General features: G+C 37.7%; 1 protein-coding gene across 1 annotated transcript in view; it reads left to right on the top strand.

Moving 5' to 3' along the window:
* Nucleotides 1-23426, top strand: part of PLXDC2 (plexin domain containing 2) — a 410249-nt gene that overhangs the window by 210749 nt on the left and 176074 nt on the right. Inside the window, exon 4 of the mRNA XM_004605351.2 lies at nt 2774-2843. Coding sequence (XP_004605408.1) covers nt 2774-2843 — 70 coding nt within the window. The remainder of the gene's footprint in view (nt 1-2773; nt 2844-23426) is intronic.

Genomic DNA, 23426 nt, shown 5'->3' with positions numbered 1-23426 from the left:
CCTCCGTCCATCTCGGAGAGCCCGGCAAGCTACTGAGAGTATCCCGCTCACACGGCAGAGCCTGGCAAGCTCCCTGTGGCATATTCTATATGCCAAAAACAGTAACAACAAGTCTCACTATGGAGACGTTACTGGTGCCCACTCGAGCAAATCGATGAACAATGGGATGACAGTGCTGCAGTGCTATTTATAATTATTATTGTTGTTTTTTGTTACTATTGTTTTTTGGCAACACCCAGTGATACTTAGGGCTTACTTCTAGCATTGTGATCCAAGATCACTCCTTGCAGTGCTTTAGGGCACCTGAAGGTACTAGGGATTCCACCCAGGTTGGGTGCATGCAAGGCAAGTCTCTTAACCCCTGTACTGTCTCTCCAGCCCTTGATGTTTCTTGTTAACTTCCCTCCCTCTCTCCTTCCTTTAGCAAATGCTTTCTAGGATCACCTTCCAAACTATGTGCATCTAAGTCCTTATGTCAGGATTAGTATTTGGGAAACCCAAGTGAAACAAAGCTTGAGGAATATGGAACCCATGACAAAGTGGGGTGGAGGGGCTTCCGCAGAAATATTATGCTGAAGAAGTACCAGAGCTAGGGATAAAAGGGTGGCAGGTTCAGGAACTAAAGGATACTCCAGATGATTGGAAATGGAGAGAAAAAGAAAATGGGTGAATTGGTGAAAAAGCTAAAAGCAACTTCATTGCTGCTTAGCATTATTTCAGGGACCGTGGCATTCTGGATTCTACCATTTTCTGTGGGGAATGATTTTCTTGGTAGTTTGAGGAATGAATTCTAGGGAAACTGGAGCTGAGATGCCAATGAAGAAGTTGTGGAGAGAACAGTGACCTTCATTGTGGAAGGGTGTCAATAGAACCTGGGAGGAGGAGGATGGGTTCATAATTAAGAGGTGATATCTTTCTAAAATGTTATTGCTATTTCTTATAAGTGGAATCAGAGCAGGTTGTGATGAAAACTAAAGTAAGCTGGTTCTTTAGACAAGGAAGCAATTCAAGCATGGATGTTATTACTAGGATGACATATTAACCCACTTTCTTTGAGAATTTATTAGCTCTCAGAAAAGACTTTAAGTATTAAATTAAATACTTAATTAAATAAAATACCAAATCAAATGCTAAAAATCTTAGATATTTGTATTGGCTGAGATTGAATATTTGTGTATCCATATTCCTCTGGTTCACCCTTGGTAGAGTTTGTTAGCAATGCACATTTAAAACAAATGCCTATTCTGAAAATGAGAGTGTCAAAGGATTGTAAATTTTCCCAATTTGCTCAGAAGTATGAAAATAAATTAAAATGATGAAACACAGTATATGGAAGTAGTGCTTTTATAAAATTGTTTCTCATGTCTTCTTTTAGATATATGATTTTGCCGTCAAAGTTTTTATTTTAGAGTTATTAGTAAGCACTCACTTGTGTTGATTTAATGAAAATGCATTTTTTTTCTTCCTGTTAGTAACAAATAAAACTATTACAAAACCTTGCGGAAGATGTCACTTTCATCAAAAAAGAAAGAAAACCAAATTGAAAGTCACTAAAAAATTTGAATGATGAATTTCATACCAAATAAGTCATCATCTCTGATTGATATGAAGAAACATCATTTGCAAAACTGAAATGAGCAAAATTCAATCAATATTTTCTCTATTTTTAAAAATCTGCATAGTGTGAGAGATAGAATTTTTAATATAATGGTCTTTTACTATCTGTAGTTTGGGTGCTGTTATATCTAAAGCAACTAGTCAATTTCTCCTAGAATCCTTTATTTTGGTTGGTCATCTTTATTATAAATCACTTTTATAAATGGTTTTGGTTAATATTAATTTGATATCATTTGAAACATATAAAAATGCCTAAGTTTTTTCTTTTTTTTTTGCTTTGTTGTTTTGTTTACTACATATAAAGAGCCAACATTTCAAGTTCCTTTTTAGAAAAAGTAGTCAAAATTAATATTTTCTTCCTAAATCTCTTTCATTTTACACTCAAGCGTTGAAAAGTAGCACTTCAATTACCATCTTTTTTTATTGTTTAATATTGCATTCGAGTATCAATGACATAATATGGAGAACTGAGCATACTTCAAAATAAACATATATGTGGGTCTAGATCTATGCAGACTAGATCTCTTGTTCTATGAAACTGCCTTTTATGATAGGATGTAGACAAGGAAAGGAACATTGAATATATATATATACATATATATATATATATATATATTTGCATTTTGGGTCACACCCGGCAATGCACAGGGGTCACTCCTGGCTCTGCACTCAGGAATTACCCCTGGTGGTGGAATATATAATCTTATAAAATAAAATTTTTTGACTTTTGTTTAGTGAAATATGACAGCACACTGTACTTTATTGAAGAAGACTAATCAAACTAAAAAGCACCTTGAGATAACTTGTACAGCATGAGGACTGAACCAATTTATAGTGGACAGCTAAAAGGTAGTGAAGATGAGAAATATAATAGTGTGACTCAAAAATGAAAACTTCTAGATTTTCATTTAAGGAAAAACATAGAATAATAGCCCATCAAAGTCCAACTTTGTGCTTTCTACACATTTCAAGAATATAATTACCAGAAAAAAATATCCTTTATTCCAATCTACAATTCAGGTCCTAAAAGTCACCTATAATAACAAAGGTACAAAGTAGAATAATTATGGGGTTTTTCTAAGTGCAAGGCACTTCATATAACATTTACTATTATGCACATTATTGATTTTTTTTTCCTGGTTGTTGTTCCTTGCAGAGAGTGAATCTGTCCTTCGATTTTCCATTTTATGGCCATTTCCTACGTGAAATCACTGTGGCAACTGGGGGTAAGTGTTTTTTCTCCCCATTCACCCGAGATAATCTACAATTTCATTGCAGTTATTATTTTTAATTTAAACTATATTTTAAGAGGAGCACTTATTGGGAAAACCATTCTCTTTTATCACAGAGTCCAGGGTATAAATAAAAGTTTTTAAAAGCATAACTATTGGGAAAACTTTTTGGCAGAAAATAGGCAGTTGCAGTAATTTTTCATCTTCAATTCATCTTTGTATACCTTCTAAGTTTTTCTTCAGCTTGAGAGTCTTACAAGACTGTATGACTTAAGATGAGCTAGAAAGAAAAAGATCTTCAAAAAATATATTGAAGTATTTCTATGTTATTTTAATAATATGTTTGACATAGGCATATAAGTACATGTTTACACAAGTATCCATCACTTGTGACTATTAACTTTTCCTTTAATGACATCTGTGTTGACATACTTTAACATTCCATTTTAATTTAATTGTTTTTCTTCACTAATTTTGGAGGTTAGTTTTGAGATTAGCAAAATCCAATAAAGAAAGTTATTTGTATTTTTTATCCCAGAAGTCAAAAAAGATCTATCTTTGTGTGCTATTAGCGAGATAAGAAAAATGCATGAAAATATCCCTGTAGACATAACATAGGGGCAGACCAAATAGAAGGATGATAAAATAGAAATTCTACAAATGATGGCCAGAACAGTTGTACAGCAGGTAGGCCTTGCATGTGACCAACCTGGGTTCTATTCCTGGCATCCCATATGGTCCCCTCAGCACCACAGGAGTTATTCCTGAGTGTAGAGCCAGGAGTAACTCCTGAGCTTCATTGGGCATGGCCACAAAACAAAACAACAGGGAAAGACAAATTATGCAAATGAAAGTGAGAGAATAAGTTAAAAAGCAAGTTGAAATTCACGGAAGTCAAGGAAAAGATGGTGGAGCAGCATATACCAATTTTCTTTATTTGGATCTTATTGTTGGTGTTCTAATGGTGAGGAAAACACATTGATAATTCTTGCCTCATTTTAATGTAAATACTCCTTTAGGGTTCAGAAAAATATTTGTATCCAGAAGCATCAACAAGCAAATTGAAGTTTGTGAGCACCTACCACAAACAATGATAAATAGTTTCCTCTGCCTTGGGAATTGGGGTAGGCTAGTGGGCACTGACAAGGTTAAGCAGAAGGGGAGAGTCTTAGAAAATTAAAATGATGAAATATGGGTTCCAGGGCTGATAAAGTTCTTGCACATGCACTCCTTTGAGGCCTTATAGAGAAATGATTGTTTAAGCTATTGCTTGAAAGATGTCACAGTTTTTGTGTTTATACAGAAAAGGAAAAATAGAGGAATTATGTTGCAGCAAAGGTTTTCTTAGGAAGATACACAGAAAAGGAAATAGGTGGGGTATTTTAGGAAAGTAAAAGTTGTATTTAAGTTAGGATTCTGTTTATGAAAATGTGACTCTTTAAGATTATATAAGTGGGCTGTAGCAATTTTATATAATGCCTCATGGTTCAGATTGAGTCATTATTCCTTATGTAACAACATTTGAGAAGGTGGATTTAGACATATGTGAAATGTCTTTTTCATCATTTAGTACAAGTAATCTTGGTTTATAGTTGTGCATATGGTTTAGGGATACCAAGTCACACCTCATCTAAGTGCATTATTACCACACCCACCACCCTGTCATACCTTAAAGGATAAATGATTGGGGTTGGTAGATAAAATTAGAACAACTTTAAATAACTTGTGTGGTAATAGTGATGGTTCTGGTGATTCTGTGGCTTCAAACCAAAGGAAAAAAATACTATTTTTCTTAAATTACTAACTCAACCTGAAGAGCTGATTTTGGGGAAAACCAAGGGCATCAGTCTTGACTCTATTACATTTTGTAAAGTATTACATATAGGAGTAGTTGCACAGAGAGACCTGTCCCCAGGCACCTTGCAGACGTGATGTTTCACAGTGTTTTGGAAAACAGCGATGTAGGAGATCCATTTCTAATATCCAGGACCACTCCAAAAGTGAATATGCTCAACAGAACAGTAGGAGAGCCTAACTTCCTCTATTCAATAATAGGGGAGGGCTTGGCAGTTATGGAATTTGTTTTCTAAATTAGTTGTTTATGAACAACATAAAAAAAAACAAGAGCAGTGCTTTTTTAAAAAATTGCGAATAGATAAATGGAATCAACTTTTTTCACCTTTTCTTTGAACCGTCATATGAACTGTTCAAGTTCACAACATGATAGGTTGCCCTTCAGTAACTATTTATGGATATTAAAGGAATATCAGAACTCAGTTCTACAAAACAAGATTATTTATGAGAGTGATTAGAGTTTTGATACTATTGTCCACTTGGGAAAGCCTGGCAAGCTCCCGTGGCGTATTCATATCCAAATTACAGTAACAGATATATACATACCTCTCGGAAAGCCCGGCAAGCTACTGAGAGTATCCCACCCACACTGCAGCGCCTGGCAAGCTATCCGTGGCATATTCTATATGCCAAAAACAGCAATACTAGATCTCATTCCCCTGACCCTGTAAGAGCCTCCAATCGTTGGGATAGACGAGTAAGGAGAGGGTGCTAAAATCTCAGGGCTGAGTGTAATAGAGACGTTACTGGTGCCCACTCGAGTAAATCGACGAACAACAGTGATACAATGATGCAGTGATTGTATATAGGTAAAATCTATACAACGATTACACTTCTTTGGGTTGATGGTATATTTATACACTCATGTAATGCCAGGTATTTAATATATGGAACAAGTGAATGAAAATTAGGTGAAATTGAAAGAGTTGCCAATAATGCAATAATTTCATTTGTGTCTCACATCTTTAAATATGGTTTACGAAACATAGCTGTATTATACTATGGACTTTAAGTATGCTTTCTAGTGCTCAGGTTACATTGAGTTTTTAAGGTTAATTATTGGGACTGGAAAGACAGTACAGCAGGTGAAGTGCTTGCTTTTCATGCAGCCAACCTGGATTCAATTCCCGGAGCACCACTGCAAGTGACCCATAACCCAGAGTGCAGAGCCCTGAGTAAGCCTTGAGCACAGCCAAGTGTGGCCCAGAATGCAAATACAAATTTTAAAAAAGTAAGAGGTATTTATTAGTTTCTTTGTTCAAACTGGGCACTTGAGTGGTAGAATATGGACAGATTTGCATTTTTAGTTTCTGAAGTGGTCTAATCTTTAAAACTCTTGTCAGTGATTCAGCCAATATGAAGTAAGATTTTCCCTTAGATGAACTGGTTGGGAAAAAAACCCAAACAGATGGCTATATCATCTTTACTGCTTCCCAGGATCATTTTCTTTTGAAATGATCTCCAAAATAAGTGAGAAATCTGTTGTCTTGATTGATTTCTATTTTTCTTTGTAGAGAAAACACTGTAAGTGTAAAGAAACAATTTTTTTCTCTGCCTAAAATATATTAGAATGGAACTTACTTATATAAATCTGTACCCTGTTGAGAGACACTGAGACAAGATACATTTGATACTGACCTGAGTTTCTTTACCCAGAGATCCGCATTACCTTCACAAGTTTTCAAGCAAATAAATTTCTTCTTTTCACTTCAGGTGTTCAGTTATTCAATATATACCCATTGAGGTTGTACTACGTGAAAGGAATATTACTTCATTGTACACAAAGGATAGACTGGTTTCTGTTCAGGGGCTGAGACTCTTAAAACAGAGGAAGAGTGGGGGTGGAGAGATAGTGCAATGGGTATGGTGGTAAGATAGAACCCAGCGTGGGTTCTATCCCAGGCACACCTTGTGATCCCTGAGTGCTGCCAGAGGTGATCCTTGGGCACCAAACCAGGAGTAAGCTCTTAGAACTTTAGAATGTGGCCCAACAAACAAGATAAATAAAAATAAAAAGAGAAGGGATATATGACTAAGCAATAGGAGAAGGCCCACACAAGTGCTGAAGGAGCAGGTGGTTGCTCAGAAATCACACTTAGTGTGCAAAAGAGAACAAGTGTGTCAGCGAACTAATATTTTATATTGACCTTAAATGAAGGATTGTAGTGGTAGACTCGGGAGAAAGAGACATCCTAGTAATGCTGTGCTAAGTGAAAATGATGAGGCTTTTTTGAGCATATTTGTGGGGTTCTTAGGTAAATCAATGAAGCTATAACTAGCTTCAAGGGAGAGTGGGAGCGAGAATCTAGTGGAGGGGAGATAAAAAAGAGGAAGGTGATTTATTTCCAACACTATATATTGAATAATATCCCTCAAGAATTAGGTTTCTTTATTAGAACATTGGGCCTGATCTGGCAGTGCAGGACAGGGCAAGGTGAAGGGACTTAAGGTAAAGAGCAGTTAGCAGCAGTACACCTGTGTGAACTATAGTTTCCGAATGAGGGTGGCTGCAGTGGGAAGGAAAAGAAGAGTCTCTGTCAGACATAATGGGAGCCATTTAGTCATGGATGTTGCAAAGCTTTCCAGTTCATAGGATCCAGTAGGAGAAAAGAAAAAAGCCAAGGACAACTTAGAAGAGAGTTCCTTAACCAAGTCTTTAGGTCAATTCTTCTGTGATTGACCAAGTATATAATGAGATTACCTGACAAATCTCCATCATACTGCAAATCCATATCTGTCATTGTCACTGTCATCCCGTTGCTCATCGATTTGTTCGAGCGGGCACCAGTGATGTCTCTCATTGAGAGGCTTATTGTTACTGTTTTTGGCATATCCAATACGCACGGGTATCTTGCCAGGCTCTGCCGTGCGGGCTCCATACTCTCGGTAGCTTGCCGGGCTCTCCGAGAGGGGCGGAGGAATCGAACATGGGTCTGCCGCGTGAAAGGCGAACACCCAACAGCTGTGCTACCACTCCAGCCCTGCAAATCCATATATTCACATACATATATGTATGCATACACACATGCATGCGCACATACACATATGCACACAAATTAAAACTGAAGGATTGAAAGAAACAAACCAGAAGTCCAGTTTACGTTTCAAATAAGCTTAGGTCTGAGATTCTTAAATAGGAACACTTTCCCATCAAATTAATATGGATAGAGTTATTCTTGAGACTTTCAGTTATCTTCAGCTCTGCCTACAGATGCCCCCTTTCCACATTTGGAGAAAAAAATTAAGTAAAATGCTAAAGCAAACTTTTTTAAGCATAGACTCCTTTATTCATGTTTCAGTATTTTTCCGTTTTTCATGCCTTTAAAAATCTCTCTTTCTCCATCTTCTCCTCCCTTTTCCTATCTCCCTCTCTCCTTCACTCCTTAGATTTCTTTCTCTCTTCACATACACATCCCTATAGTTGAGACTGAAATGAAGATAAATGTTATATTTTTTATTATTGCTAGAATAACACCATTTCAAAGCAAAATAATTTAAAAATAGGCACATAATTTACTTGATCCCTTTTTGTATAAATATATACTTACATAAATATATCGTCATGAATAAACTTAAATTCCTAGTTAAAAGCTAAATATCCAGTCATTTATCTATAAACTACATAAATGAATCTTTGCTTAATAAGCATTTTAATAAGCATTTTCAAAAGCTTCAGTCATCCATACAAATAATGCTCAAAATGAATTGGAAATACCATCTTATTTTCTGGTTCACTGGCAAGAGAATCTGAAAGCATTTATTTATTTTCTATTTTAAAAAAGACTTCAGAATACAAGTTTTGCAGCATTGAAAAATGATTCTTCTTTGCATTTCATAAAAAATTTTTCATTAAAAACCACCACTAAATTGTGTTGCTTACATACTGCCATAGCCCTTTATTTTCTTTGTAAATGAAAACATTTATTGGTTCTATTTTTACTAGTCTACTAAGGTGATCTTTAAATGCTTCAAAAAGAAGATAATATGTTTGAGGATTTTGTTTAATACCTGTAATATCTCGATGATAACATTTTTTTAAAAGAACATGATGTATATATATATATATATATATGGCTTTGATGAAAGTTGAGGAAGGAGGATGATGATTTATATAAAATGGAAAAGTAAATTTCAGTATATAGGCAGATTCTGACATCTGGTTAAAATACTATGTGTTATTTGGGGTTGTTATGAATGAAAGTAAATTCAAAGGTGGAATCAGTTATAAAGAGAATGATGAACATGGATTGTTCATCACAGTATGAGTGATTCAGTTCTCTAAAAATATGTAGAGTTTTCATAAAAAAGCTCTTAGAATCTTAGATCATTTTATATTTTATTTGTAATGTTGCATTTCATTTGCAGTAAACTATAAAATGTTCACAAAATAATTTTTAGTTTCTGAAAACTAGTGTATAACATTAAGAAATCTCAGAGAAACCATAGTAAAGTATAAATACCTTTTCTTGCACTAGTTCACTAGTCCTTCCTCCCGTAAGAGAAACAGCCATTCCTCTGAGATATGGTAGATTAAATTCACATTTAGACTGCTTTCCTACATCTCTGATCAATAAATTCCCCAAATCATAAAGCATATTATCTTGATTGGGTTTTTAGTAAGTATATTACCAAATCTTTCAGCTTGTAATTTTTCACTTTCAAATAGTAGCATTTTAATTGTAGTGCCAAAAAACATTTCATGGTTTTCAGAGAGATTTGATTGATCACAATTATATAAAAAAAGACTTAAGAGAGGAAGGACTTAGCTACTATTCATGATAATTGATTTATAAATATCACTTCATTATCTTTCAAATATTATAACCTTATATAGTGGGATCTGATACACATACTTTCTTAATCTTGTGCAAAAGTGAATGGGTTAATTTTGTTCTTTACTGCTATTTTTAATAGAGCAGAATCTCTGGGAATTTGTTGCCTAAAGGAAAGATACTGAATGTATAGATGCTGGAAAAAGGAAAGATCTATTTTAGTTTGGTTCATTCATTTAAATTAATAAGCTGAAGTCTCAAGGATTCTTGGGCAGCAAGATGAATTGTATGATATCGGCTCTGTTGGATGTAAATGGCTCTCTGAGGTAGACCTCTGGAAACTGAAGGATTCATCTAGATAGTCCTTCTTGGTAATCCACTTTTCTCCAATCTGTCTAGTGCCCCGAAGCACAGTCAACAGATTTACCAATGTAATTAGATTCTTGTCCCTATGGCTTTAAGACTTTTGTGTTCACAAATCCTTTTGTTTGTCTTTTGTATCCTGTGGAGATCTCCCTCAGATTATATAAAATCTACAGAATCCTATGGTCTGGCCCTTTTACAGGACAAGGCAGATACATAAGCTTCTCCTCCACTGCCACAGGCCCTTATGCCTGTGAGGTATGATCTATGAATGTTGTTATAAATATCCAAATGCCCTTGGCAGAGAAAAGGTCCCCCACCTTGTATGTATTCATGTGTATCTTATTGGCTCTGCTCCTTGAGACAAGAGATGAAGTGCTTTATAGAGGAAAGGTTCTTTAAAGGACCATTGGCCTTCTGGGTCCTAGAGTGGGCCACCCAACAGCTAGACTCTGTCAACAGAGATAAGCTGGAAAAGTAACAGTGGTAGCAAAATAGGCTGAATTAAGGAGGAAAATTAGAGAGAAAAGTAAAGTAATGATAAGCTTGTCCATGTTAGATAAGTCCTAGTGAGGAACAAGAGTGGGGGGAATTTGATCAATGGATAAAGGGTTGATAAAAACAATTTGTTGCTCTGGGCTCAGTTTCTTGTATTGCATCAGCAAGCAGAGTTGTTCAGCTATCATTCATTCTTAGGCATTTGCTTCTCGAAAACACCTTTAACATTCTTTCTTAGCGACTGCATTAATAAATCACAAATAACAACATTGCATAGATGCTCCCAAATGAAAGCAAAGGAAGGTTAAGTGATTAGGCTTAATGACTCAACTGACAGTATTTCTTTTGTATATGGCTTGGGGTGGGGATGGGGGGTTATTTGGTCAACACTTAGCAGTGCTCAGGGCTTAGTCCTGGCTCTGTGCTCAGTGATTACTCTTGATGGGGCTCAGGAGTGCTGAGGAGTGAAACCAGGCTGGCTGTATTCAAGATAAGCACCCTAACTACTGTATTATCTCTGACAATATGTTTTAATAGTAAAACTGTCTAACTCATAAGGATGTGTGTCAAGATAAAATTAATATGTTTAAGGATACCTACCACAAATGGTAGAAAATGTGACATAACTACCACATATTTTTATGACAATATTTTTATATGAGTTTTTTCTTGCATTCCCTTTCAAAATAATGCCTCTATCAAGCATGTGCTTGCTTGTTCAATTTGTCTATTTTTTACTTTCCTTTGATGACACTTTATCCATAGCTCAGGAAGTATTTAGTTGCTTAACTCAGCATTATGTCTAACTGCTCCTTGAGAGGCTGACTTATCCTTTCTGGATGTCCATGAGTCCTTGACTTGGCCTATACTCTTTATCAGCATGTGTATATCTGTCATTTCTGTGCTTAAGAGTCTCCAGTGACTGCCAGTGGCTGATGTTATCCACCAGTGGAACTCTCCCATCTCAAAACAAAACGATTTTGTTACTCATGGCAGAAGAATCTAGAATTGTCTCTGTATTGTGGTACCAAAGATCCCGACTGAATATCAGACATTATTATAATCAGTAGTCATGTATATGCTGCTGTTGCTTTTGTTTGTACAACAAAACATTTAGGACAGAGCCTCAAAGCATGAAGTTAAGGGTAGAATGATGCAGAACCCTTCCCCGCCCAGTTTAGCATTGTCTTACATAGACTTGAGGTTCATTTACCTGCAAGTAATTCAACTGAAAACACACTTAAGGGCTGGAGATAGTACAGCGGGTGAGGTACTTGCCTTGCACACAATTCGAGTTCAATTCTTGCACCTGATAATTATCCCCTGAAACCCGCCAGCAGTATTCGCTGGACGCAGAACCAGGAGTAAGTCCCATATAATACCAGGTATGACCCCAAAACAAAACCAAAGAAAAATAAAATGTACTGAAAATCCCATTCCATTTGTAAAATTAATTTATTTGGATTTTTGTGTGATAGCTAGCCTTCGAATTTAAATACTTGATACTTGTTGTTTTATTTATTTTGGGGATATGTTTTTTTTACCTTTTCTCCTGAATAGTGATAGCCCAGCGAGTAGGGCATTTGCCTTGCACATGGCCAACCCGGGTTCGATTCCTCCGTCCCTCTTGGAGAGCCTGACAAGCTACCAAGAGTATCCCGCCCGCACGGCAGAGCCTGGCAAGCTATCTGGAATTGTCTCTGTATTGTGGTATATTCAATATGCCAAAAACAGTAACAACAAGTCTCACAATGGAGACGTTACTGGTGCCCGGTCGAGCAAATCAATGAACAATGGGAAGACAGTGCTACAGTGCTCTTCAGAATGTAAAGAAAACCTGTGAAAATCATGTGAAAAACAGCTCAAATGATGTTCTTATTTCAACTGTGTCAGTTCTGCAGTTGAAATATTGTACTGTAAAACAGTAGGCTTAAGTGTATTCTTGGCTATTTCTGCTGTGTTTTGATGAGTTTAGATACAGTGTTGATCTGATTAACCTCAGGGCTATAGAAATATTTTCATTTAATCTGCCACAATTATTGTTCAAATGAGTTTCTGCCAAAGGCAAAGACGATGAGGGAGAAAAGTTCTCTTAATTGGTTTATTGTCAATTTCCACTGCTACTTTAAAAAGCAAGCATCAGTTTAGCTAATAGCTTGCAGTGAAAACCACAATATTTTTACGTAAATAAAAAAAATCAGTAGGATTTAAGACAACTGGCTTTTCAAAAATACTGTATAAGTGTTGAGTGAAAGCACTTAAATTTATTGGTGATTGAGATATAATAGTGTCAGATTATAATTTATTAATTGATTATTTATGAAGTTTTTAAAATTTTTTAATCATTGCACTAAGCACCTGTTTCTATTTTAAATAGCAACTTCTAAAAAACATTCGCTCATTTTCCAATTAAATTTTCTGGTTTTTTTTTTGCAAAACTATTAGAAATAAAGAAAAATCTCTGTGGGAGAAAAATCTCTGGCTTCTTGAAACAAATTTTGTTTGAAGAGCTCAGACCATTGTTCTACTTGGCCAGTAGATGCTGACACCTTTAACATGAGTCTATCATATGATGGAGAAGTTGAGTTTCACTTCACTGAGACTTAGGTTGATGCCTATCTAGGAGCTTCACTGTACCAAAGGAAAACAAAAACTGCAGGTTTTAGCGTAAGCTCCAAGATGGAAATGGCAGCCATGAAGGAGGCAAGAGCCAGCCATTCTAGTTTTCATGCATCATGCAAAGCTAGAGCAGAAAAACAGGCAAGAGCACAGAAGAAGGTGGCACTGGGTATACTGGGCACTGGAGTGGACACTGGCCATGTGCAGAGTCCACACTGTAAAACCCAGACAGTTGTTAAGGATGGGATGAGGTCCACCTATGGTTGAGCAGCAGCTTTTGCCAGAAAATTCCAAGATCCTGAAGTCAAAGCAAAACTTCCCAAATTTCAAATGGGTGGCAATGGGTCTGAAATCAGGCACGTAGGAAACGTCGGCATTATGAAAGGTGGCTCTTCTATTCCCTGGTTTCTAAAAGTTAAGTTGAAAATTAGTTTTATATTTCAACCACATATTTATTATTATAAAATGTAAAGATAATCCCGACTTCTTTTCAATAGAGATGAATTCTAGGATTTTATAAACACCACTTATTTTTTCTTCCATTAATATGCATTTCTAATTCTATACTGTAATCTTATTTTCCATAGGATTTGAAATATATTATGTATTCTGATTTATTTTATCATAAGTGTAAATTAAGTTATAAAATACAATTAAAGCAAGGCAAATTATTTTGTTAATCTGAAATGTTTAAAAATTACATTTGCACATTTTATATGTGCATATTTGTGTGTATATACATTTGTGTCTACATATGTGTTTGTATATTTGTGTGTGTATGTTTTGTGCTGGGATCAAGCCCACATATCATGTATACTTTTACTTTTGAACCACATTCCCAGTACTTGGGAACATATTTTGAAATAATATGTAACTCAGAAACCATTGAAGAAAAAAATTGATGAAATTATATAGATTAAAGTTTGTGTATATTAAAAATGAATTTTGAGAACAGTGGCTGAGGTGCTTGCCTTGCAGGTGGCTGACCCAGGGATCAATCCCTGGCAGCACTTATTGTTCCCCAGGTCCCAGAAGTAAGCCTGAGCACCACTGGGTGTTGCCTAAAATACAAACTAAATAAATGAATAAAAGTCCATGTCATTTAGGCGCCATTAGTAAGAAATTTTTTGCTATACCCGAGACAAAGAACAATTTTCTTAATACCCTGAAAAATAGGGTAAGAATGAAACAATGGTAGCAATTAAACATTAAGAAAGTGATAGTTTTTCCAAAAACGTATTAAAGTAACATCTAATTCTAAATTCCTATAATAAAGATCTTGGAAATTTTTCATTATTAGTCTATCAATTTAAAAAAAGGTGGGGTGCAGAGAGATAGTCCAGGGGTTAAGGAGCTTATCTTGCAAGCAGCCAACCTGGGTTTGAATCTCAGCACTACATATGGTCCTTAAACTCCACCAGAAATGACCCCAGGGTGTAGGGCCAGAGTAAGCCCTGGCCACTGCTAGGTGTGGCCTAAAAAAATGTGGACTTGACCTCTAGGAATCCCACAGGCTTCCTGCAGTGCAGATTCTGGAAGGATTCCCCACAGAGTGGTTCTGGCAATGGGAAAGAGTAATCATCATTGTTAAGTACTTCTGGAACCTTATCCGGAGCAAAGGCCCCAATCTTCAGGCAAAGAGTTTATTTAGGGCCATATCCTGACCCAGACAGCTCATTCTTTCCCACTCCACAGTCCTCTCAAACCTTCCCATCTCTCTCCAGGGGGGGAATGAAAATGCACAGTCAACGAGAGCCAGGTCTTTGGGAGCCAGATTTGGCACACTGCAGCCAGGGAATGCCTCAGGGGCCAGGGAGTGAGAAATGCAGTGAAAATTGTTCATGAAATTGGCATTTTCCACTTAAGTTGCTTATTGAAAGGGTTATTAATGTTAGCCTAAAACATATAAGCTACAACTCTAGTTAACGATGCTTCGGATTCCAGAGGACACATCTGAATTAATATCAAATTACTGATGTGGTAGTAAAAGAGTGGTGGGAAAGAGGTTCACATATTTACATGTTGATTGGTCTTGTTATGGAGAGTAGATGTGCCCATCTATACAGCCACCCTATATTTTTATTGCATGCACAGCTCTTCAGTTAAACCGTGTCATGAGAAACTGAAAAGAAAAATCCCCTGGAGAAATAGGAAAATGTCAGTGGTTTGTTTTCGTGCCTGTTGTTATGAGTCTTGCAGATTCAGCAGCAGAAAACTGAGCTTAGAGAGGACAAGAAGGAAAGAGAACTATCCGTGTCAGTCAGTCTCGCCTGGCAAACAGCTCCTGCTGTGGCGGGAAAGAGTCCAGTTAAATGGCTTTGGTCAGGTCAGGTTTCAATTAGGTTAAATTCAGCCCATAATTAAGTTATGGACCAAAAGTCTATGAACCCTCACCTACTCCCCGCCCAATCACATTCATTTTTTAAAGCCCTATTCTTGGGGTGTAGTTATATTGGGAGATAAGATCTCTAGAGCTGCAATTGCCTTTGCACAAGGTCCTGATGGAGGGGCTTGTGTCCTCATGAGAACAAATACCAGAGAGCTCTTCCCACCCCCTCACTCAGAGGGATGTCATCGGCTCTGTGTCTTCTCAATAAAGATACCCAGGCGGTTTCTTTATCTCAGGCCATTCCTTATGCAACAAGAAGCTTGTCCTATCTCCCTAGGTTAAAAATATATGAATTACTTGCCCTCTTTTTACACCTATTGAAAGATCTGTGTGGTCAAGGGCAGATGCATGCTTTTCTTTTCTACTCTATGGTGATGGGTCTTTGTGTATGTACATAGGTTGTCCCTACCATATTTCTCTTGTAGTTGGGTGCCATCAATTCCAAACTCTGACTTTATAGGGCTGGAAAGCAGACAACGGCTTAAGTCAGTTCTATAAAAATTTTATTTTCATAGCTTAATCACTTACTGTGTTTTTCAGTAGGTTTCCACTGAGCTGGTGACACGTTAGCATGAATAATGGACTTGGCCTCAGAATTACCTGGAGTTCTTCTTATAAAGGGGACTGACAATCTAGGAACCTACTGATTATGAAAGTTCTAGAATTGTCATGTCGGAGGGCAAGGAAGTCAGTGGCCTGGTTGGCAAGTAAGGGCAGAGCCTGAGGGGACCTGGTCACAGGGATTTCAGCTGAGTTGGCATAGTGCAGACACGGTGCTTCCCTGGAGTCTCATTGAATTAAAATGGCAGAATTGGTGGAGCATGTCACACTTAAAATGCATTTATTTGCGCCTTGATTAAATTATTTTTGTTCTATCTATACATGAGAAGGATGCCTCAATCACTGGAGACAGAGTTCCATCTCCAACCACCAACCACCTCTAGCTCTTCAGTACCTATTCATTTGAGTTTGCTGGCAGCAGCACCCAGAAATCTGATTCTACACAAGTCCCAGGCAGTTTCCATGTTTATTATGCTTATTAAAGGGACAGGGCAAGTTTTAAGAAATAGTGTCTTTGTGAGGTTTCTTCTCAGTGGAGGCTCCAATAAAGCTAACATCAAGCTCTTCCTACTGAGCTCACTGGGAAAACAATTAGAGGTTTTAGGCAGGGATTTTAACTACATTCACCTATAAATAATAGAAGAAGGAAATCACTACTCATATGTAGGTAGGATGTTTAATTCTTTCTTGTAATAGTTGACTTGTAAGGTCAAGATTTAAACTGAGTACTGAATTGCTTCAACAAGACTTAATATCACCTCTCTTTTGTGACTTCAAGTTTTTCATTACAGTCACACTTCTCCTTCCCCTCCCTATGTTTCCTTTCCCTCCCCTCCACTCCCTTCCCTTCCCATCTCCTTCCACTCTCCTTCCCTTTTATCTTCTGTTCTTTCCTTTCTCTGTCAATATTTAAAGATAGTACCCAAGAGTCTTTCATTGCCTTTCCCCAGACTTATTTTCTAAGTTAAAATATGATTGATCCCCGCTTCTCCATTCTGTTTTGTAATATTGCTTTCATTAGAAAATAAGGGAGCTCTGCGTATTCATAGCAACATTTCCCTAATAGAAAGCATAGGTCCACAAGGCTCCCCTCAGCTCTTTGGTTCACTTTGAAGCTATCTGGGTAGGCTCAGAAAATTAATATTATTGTCCTAGACATTGTGAATGGAGTTTGGGAAAAGAGGCTAAATGAGAAGGCTTTACTATTTTCCTTTAACAACAGGATCGATGAGCATATTTGTAGTAGCTACCTCATCCCAATCATCTATACTTGAGATGGACAAAAATTGATGTTGATGGTATCTGCTGGAAAAATGGAACCTGCAGCAGAACAAAGCAGTTAATGTCAGAGAAGCTCTGAAAATTCCACTCAAAATAATTGCAATAAGACTAATTCTTGACTTATATTAGTGCATTGTCTCTCCTTCTGACTAATTTCACTCAGCGTGATACTCTCCACTGTGGGGTCCCCCCTGCGGGCATCATCCTGTCCCGCAGGGAGGACCTTTCGTGGGGCTAAGGAGGGGAGGCAACCAAACGAAGAGACGCAGAGCCAGAAGGAGGAGGAGGAGGAGGAGAGAGAGAGAGAGTTTATTCACAGCAGTTACAATACTTATACCTCTTGGTGGGAGGGGGCGGTATGCATGCTTGGACCCCCATAGGAACAATAGTAAAATGCAGATCAGGCATGGGCGTTGGGCAGATCAGGCATGGGCGTTGGCTAGTGAGAGAGGAATGACAAACTGATAAGATTAGTAAGGTCAGCAGTGCTGACCTTGTTACAGGAATCCCAAGTAAGCCTCCACTTGACTAGAGGATAAGAGCCGGGCTTGTAAAATGGTTCCCTACACTCCATGTCCATCCATTTATAGGTAAATTTCATGACCTCATTTTTCCTACGTGTAGCATTACATTGTGTAGATGTACCATCGTTTCTTTATCCAGTCATCTGTTCTCGGGCACTCAGGTTGTTTCCAGATTCTGGCAATTGTGAATAGTGCTGCAATGAACATAGACGTGGACCTCCAGGGGGTGTATTCCCAATGGTATTGCTAGGTCAAATGTGAGCTCAAGTTCTAGTTTTCTGAGGACTGTCCATATTGTTTTCCAAAATGACTGGACCAGTTGGCATTCCCAACAGCAATGACTGAACAGATATAGAATAACTGCATTCATTTGTGGGATAAAAATAAAATATATGAAACTAATATCCAAGTAAAATTGGCCAGGAGGACTGGTCAATGATTAGAAATAATTACACAGGTGTGGGGAGGTGGAGAGTAGTTAAGATAGAGGAGGATCCATTATGGCAACATTAGGTGGAAATGATCATTCTGGACAAGAATTAAGTATTGAAAGTAGGTAAAGGGATATACATGACAATCTTTCAGCATTGCAAACTATAATGCCTAAAATGAGAAAGAGAGAAAGAAAGGGAGAGAGAGATGAGAGGTGCCTGCCATAGAGGCAGGCAAAGACAGGGATTGGGGGAGATGAGTTTGGGGGAGGCAGGGCAACTAGCAACATAGGTGCTGGAAAATTATACTTAGGGAGGGATGGGTGTTGGAACATTGTTTGACTGATACCCAATCATGAGCAGCTGTGCAATGCTCTACCTCACAGTAATCCAAAAAATTTTTAAAAATTTAAAACTTAAAAATTAAATAAAATTATTGTTCAGGCAAAAAATATACATTGTCTCTTTTAAGATTAAAAAATCTTCAGATGAAAGTTTTTAATCCTAAATATAAGAACATATACATACAGACATTTCTCACTAAAATTTTAAAGTATGAAGAATAAATTTATAACTAATAAGGAGCTTCCGTAAGTCTCCAGTTTTGGAAAAACGGGATTGAAGAATTTTTTTAATAGCAAATATCTTATTATGGAAGTCTTTATGTTATGGTCCAGAAACCTGTTTGGGGCTGTTCATTTAAATTTTTATGCTTCCATCCTTATGAGATCAAACTTGTTTAAGTCTTCAGCCAACACAGTTCAGCAAAGACCCCAGCACTTAATTTTAGGAGCCATATACTAGGTTTATAGATTTAAAAAAATCAATATCAAAAATAAATAAATGCTTTGACTTGAAGAGGTGGTCTTCATATGTGCTATTCAAGTTGAAGATAGTGAAAATCTATCTGTGACTCAGAATATCTAACAATTTATTGGCACTGATAGAATAAAATATTTGTTTTTGCTGAATATTTTTAAATTGGCCATCTTGTCCATTTATGTAGTAATATACAGTATATCCTGCTTTTTTCCCTCTTGCCTTGCTCAGAGAGCAGCTTCAGAAAGCCAATAAACACTGATGTGGTGCAGTGAAATATTTGCTTGTTGCGCAACAGACATAAACCTTTAGTGGTCTTATAGCCACTGGGACCTTCCAACCTTAAGTGATTTTTCTTCTTCCAGTGCACATGCAGTTTAAGTATTTACCTCTTGACATTTCAGCAGTTGGACACACTGTTCCTGATGAAGAGCCAGTTGGTAGCAATAGAAAAGTAATTTCTTAACCTAATGAAAGAGATCATTTAAAACCGGGGTCAATATATTTGCAGTTTGTTTCAAAGGAAAAATAAGTAGGCTACATGCAGAGGCAGCATTACTGTTAGTGGACTGTGGCTTCCATGTTTATTTCATTAGAAATTTTTATTGGTGATTTCTCTACTGCTTCTGACATACCCTTGAACTTTCCAAGGGTTTTAATCAAGAATATGCTGGTGGAGGCATTGGATCACACCACCTGTTTTATGTTCTAACTCTAAAACTGATGAAGTGCATTTTGATTGAACAGAATGAAAGACAGAATGTACAAATTCTCATGGTCCCATGCTCTGTAACTATTCCTTTCTCTTCAGAAAGTCAAAGTTATCTAAACAGCCATGGGTCAAAGAGTGAAAATTTGAATATGTTATAGCACTAGGGACCTAGGCGGCCTGGAGGTGTTTCAAATCTGCTTTAACACTATTTCTGACAAGTGGCCCCAAAGTGTAGATTAAAGAGTTCTCCTAATGCTGCACTTTCTGTGCCAATGCTTACCTAACATAGCTGCAGTGGGGGAGTGAAATGTTTCCAATGTGTATTCAATTTTAATGAAAATAAAGTATAAGGCAAATAAAAATGTGTAACCTGCCATGTTAGGCAGAAAGCAGAATATTGAGTAAATGAATCACCTTTCAGTGATGTAAAGAACAGAGAACAAATGTACTGATTTTCAGCATTTCACCGTACCTATTTTTAGGACTATATAAGTATTTATAAGATTTATAGAAATGTATAGCACTATAGCACTGTCGTCCCATTGTTCATCGATTTGCTCGAGCGGGCACCAGTAAAATCTCTATTGTGAGACTTGTTGTTACTGTTTTTGGCATATGGACTACGCCACAGATAGCTTGCTAGGCTCTGCCATGTGGACATGATACTTTCGGTAGCTTGCTGGGCTCTCCAAGAGGGATGGAGGAATCGAACCTGGGTTGGCCACATACAAGGCAAATGCCCTACCTCCTGTGCTATCGCTCCATAATTTTTATATTTATATTATAAATGACTGATTATCTTCATTTTTATTGATTAAAATATGTTATTTGAGGCAGCATGATTTGCAGTACTGTTCATGGTAGGGTTTTCTGCATACAACATTCCAATACGACACACACCCTGAGCAGGGGTCTGCTTCCTTTCACCATTGTCCCAAGGTTCCCTGCTATTAGCCTTCTCCCACCCCCTTGCATAGCTTTTCTGAAGACCAGTTATCAGGCTCTGTTGCCTTTGGCCATTTGCTCTTCCCTTACTATGTGTTTTTATATCCACATATGAAATAGATCACAAAGTTCCACATTGTGACCATCATGTGATGATGTGCAGGCGGGATACTCTCAGACTCTGGGCTCAATGGGACGGAGAGCAGAGATCCTCTGCCTGCCTCCCCCAGTCTCTGGTCACCCAGGGGTCACACCAATAAGGCACCTCCAGCTGGCACCAGATAATCTCATCGGCCACCCTCCAGAACTCAAGGCTGCCTCTCCCAAAGGGAACGTAAATTGAGGCTCCCATAACCATGCCCCCGAACTCCACGCCAGAGGCTGGTTCCAGTCAGATGCCACAGAGGGGATTGGGTGAGAGCCCTCCCCGCCCAAAGGACCCAGCCCTGGCAGCCGACCTCCACTACCCAACTGCCGCCACACTCCAAGCCACTTTCCACATGCTCACTCAGGCTGAGCCTCAAGCATGAATTGACATATTCCTGAGCCACACGGCCGCTTTGTACATCATAAGACACTCCCTACCCATTTTCCATAAAATCATAGAGGGAAATATGTATATATTATATATAAATATAAATATATATATATGTGCCTCTCGGAGAGCCCGGCAAGTTACCAAGAGTATCCTGCCTGCATGGCAGAGCCTGGCAAGCTCCCCGTGGCATATTCGATATGCCAAAAGCAATAACAATAACAGGTCTCATTCCCCTGACCCTGAAATGCCAAAATCAGTAACAATAACAGGTCTCATTCCCCTGACCCTGAAATGCCAAAATCAGTAACAATAACAGGTCTCATTCCCCTGACCCTGAAATGCCAAAATCAGTAACAATAACAGGTCTCATTCCCCTGACCCTGAAATGCCAAAATCAGTAACAATAACAGGTCTCATTCCCCTGACCCAGAAAGAGCGTCCAATCGTTGAGAAAGACGAGTAAGGAGAAGCTGCTAAAATCTCAGGGCTAGGCTGAATGGAGACGTTACTGGTGTTCTCTCGAGTAAATCGATGAACAATGGGTTGACAGTGATACAGTTATACAGTGATTCTAATATTTTATATTTATATTATGTTTATGAAATTTATAATATATACAATATATATAAAATATCTATTTTAGGGCTATATATATTTATTTACAACAGTGTTGGGCACAGTTGGTGAAACTAACTAAAAAATATGATCTCTGTTTCTGAGAAGGAGAGGACACAAGATAATTCCCATAACTACAATGGCCTAATCATATTTGCTACATGGTAGCCATGCATAATGGGTAAAGGTACAGGTTTTAGGGTACTATGACCTCACTGAGACCCTGCTCTGCAATGAATTATTTTGTGCCTTCTTTCTCTTAATTTTCTTACCTGTGAGTTAGGCTAAATAGTCCCTTCCATATAAATTTATGTAAAAATGCAATATTTTGATACATAAAGTTCATGGAGCAGCCCTTAGAAGAAACAAAATGTTAAATAAAGTTAACTCTTATATATTTTCTGAGAAGTATAGCTATATTGCAGCATATAGTTGCAGCATATAGTTCTTCTCTAAACTGTATTTGAGTTCTTTGGTGAACATAAAAGTGCAGAAATGCTGGGAGGCAAAATGAGCCCCCAATCACTTATAACACTTATCCCAGCATGCTTTTTTCCAAAGTGAGGAATTCATTCTATATTTAGCAAAATTATGGATAGTTCATGTCAGAAGCAATCACTTATAGTGATAGTCCAAATAAGAAATAATAGTCCAAATAAGAAATGTTAAAGATAATAGTCCAAATAAGAAATGTTAAAGAAGTTTAAAGTCTGTATTAATAGTCTATTAAAAGAAATAATAGTCCAAAATAGAAATGTTAAAGAAGTTAAAGGTCTGTATTAAACTTAACACATATGCACTTATACACACGAATGCATGCATACATGTATGACATATTTTATAGGGATAGAGCAAATGGTTTAGAAATAAAAATATTTTTCTTAAAAATTCTAATTTATGTATCTTGAGTATATGATCGGAATAAGTGAATCTTGGATTTTGGAGCAAGAGTCGGAGTTTGGGTAGCCTGGGAGCTGGGAATTGTAGGCAGAGGAAGCCAAAGCACTGCGTGAAGAGTGAGGAGTGTTCCAGTGGCTTGTCTGCTATCTCAATGGATGTGTTTATTACTAAGTCAGAAAGTAAAGGTGTTGGGATCAAGGAATTTTGTAAAGCTCCTTAATGGTAGAAGAAAGTGGAACTTAGTTTGAAGGCCAGCCATTCAAAGTTCCGTAGAGGAATCACTGTGGTTCTTAATTTATACTGTGAAAGGCAGGAAAGCAGAATTCTGTCATTTCCATCGTTTGGTCTTGTAACAATGGCAGAAAGCACCTGTGAGTGTAGTAGGCAAAAGCACTCCAGCCTGCAGTGGGAGCCCTACCTTCACTTTCACACGGGCTCCTTCTTGGTGGAATGCAAACAGGCCCTGACCTCTATAGCTTGTCTTTTTCCGTACTCTACCCCTGGCCCTGCCCATCCTAAGGTTGCCTCTGCTGTTGGACTGTGTGTGAGAGAAAGGAAAAGCCTGCGATTCCCTTGACTCAGTCTCTCTGGTAAAGCAGGGCCTGTGCGGTAGCGTTGCTGTGGACACACGTGAGTGTCAGGGAAGTTGGCTCACCACAACTGAAGCAGAGCTGCCCTCACTGTTCAAACTCACTGACCTAAATGTTGGGTGCTGGTGCCCACAGATGTAAATGGTGGTTCAGGTCTCAGACCTCC

Source organism: Sorex araneus, chromosome 9 (genome assembly GCF_027595985.1).
Source record: "Sorex araneus isolate mSorAra2 chromosome 9, mSorAra2.pri, whole genome shotgun sequence".
NCBI lineage: Eukaryota > Metazoa > Chordata > Mammalia > Eulipotyphla > Soricidae > Sorex > Sorex araneus.
Note: the sequence above shows the minus strand (reverse complement) of the source record. Positions and strands in the feature narration are given on the sequence as shown.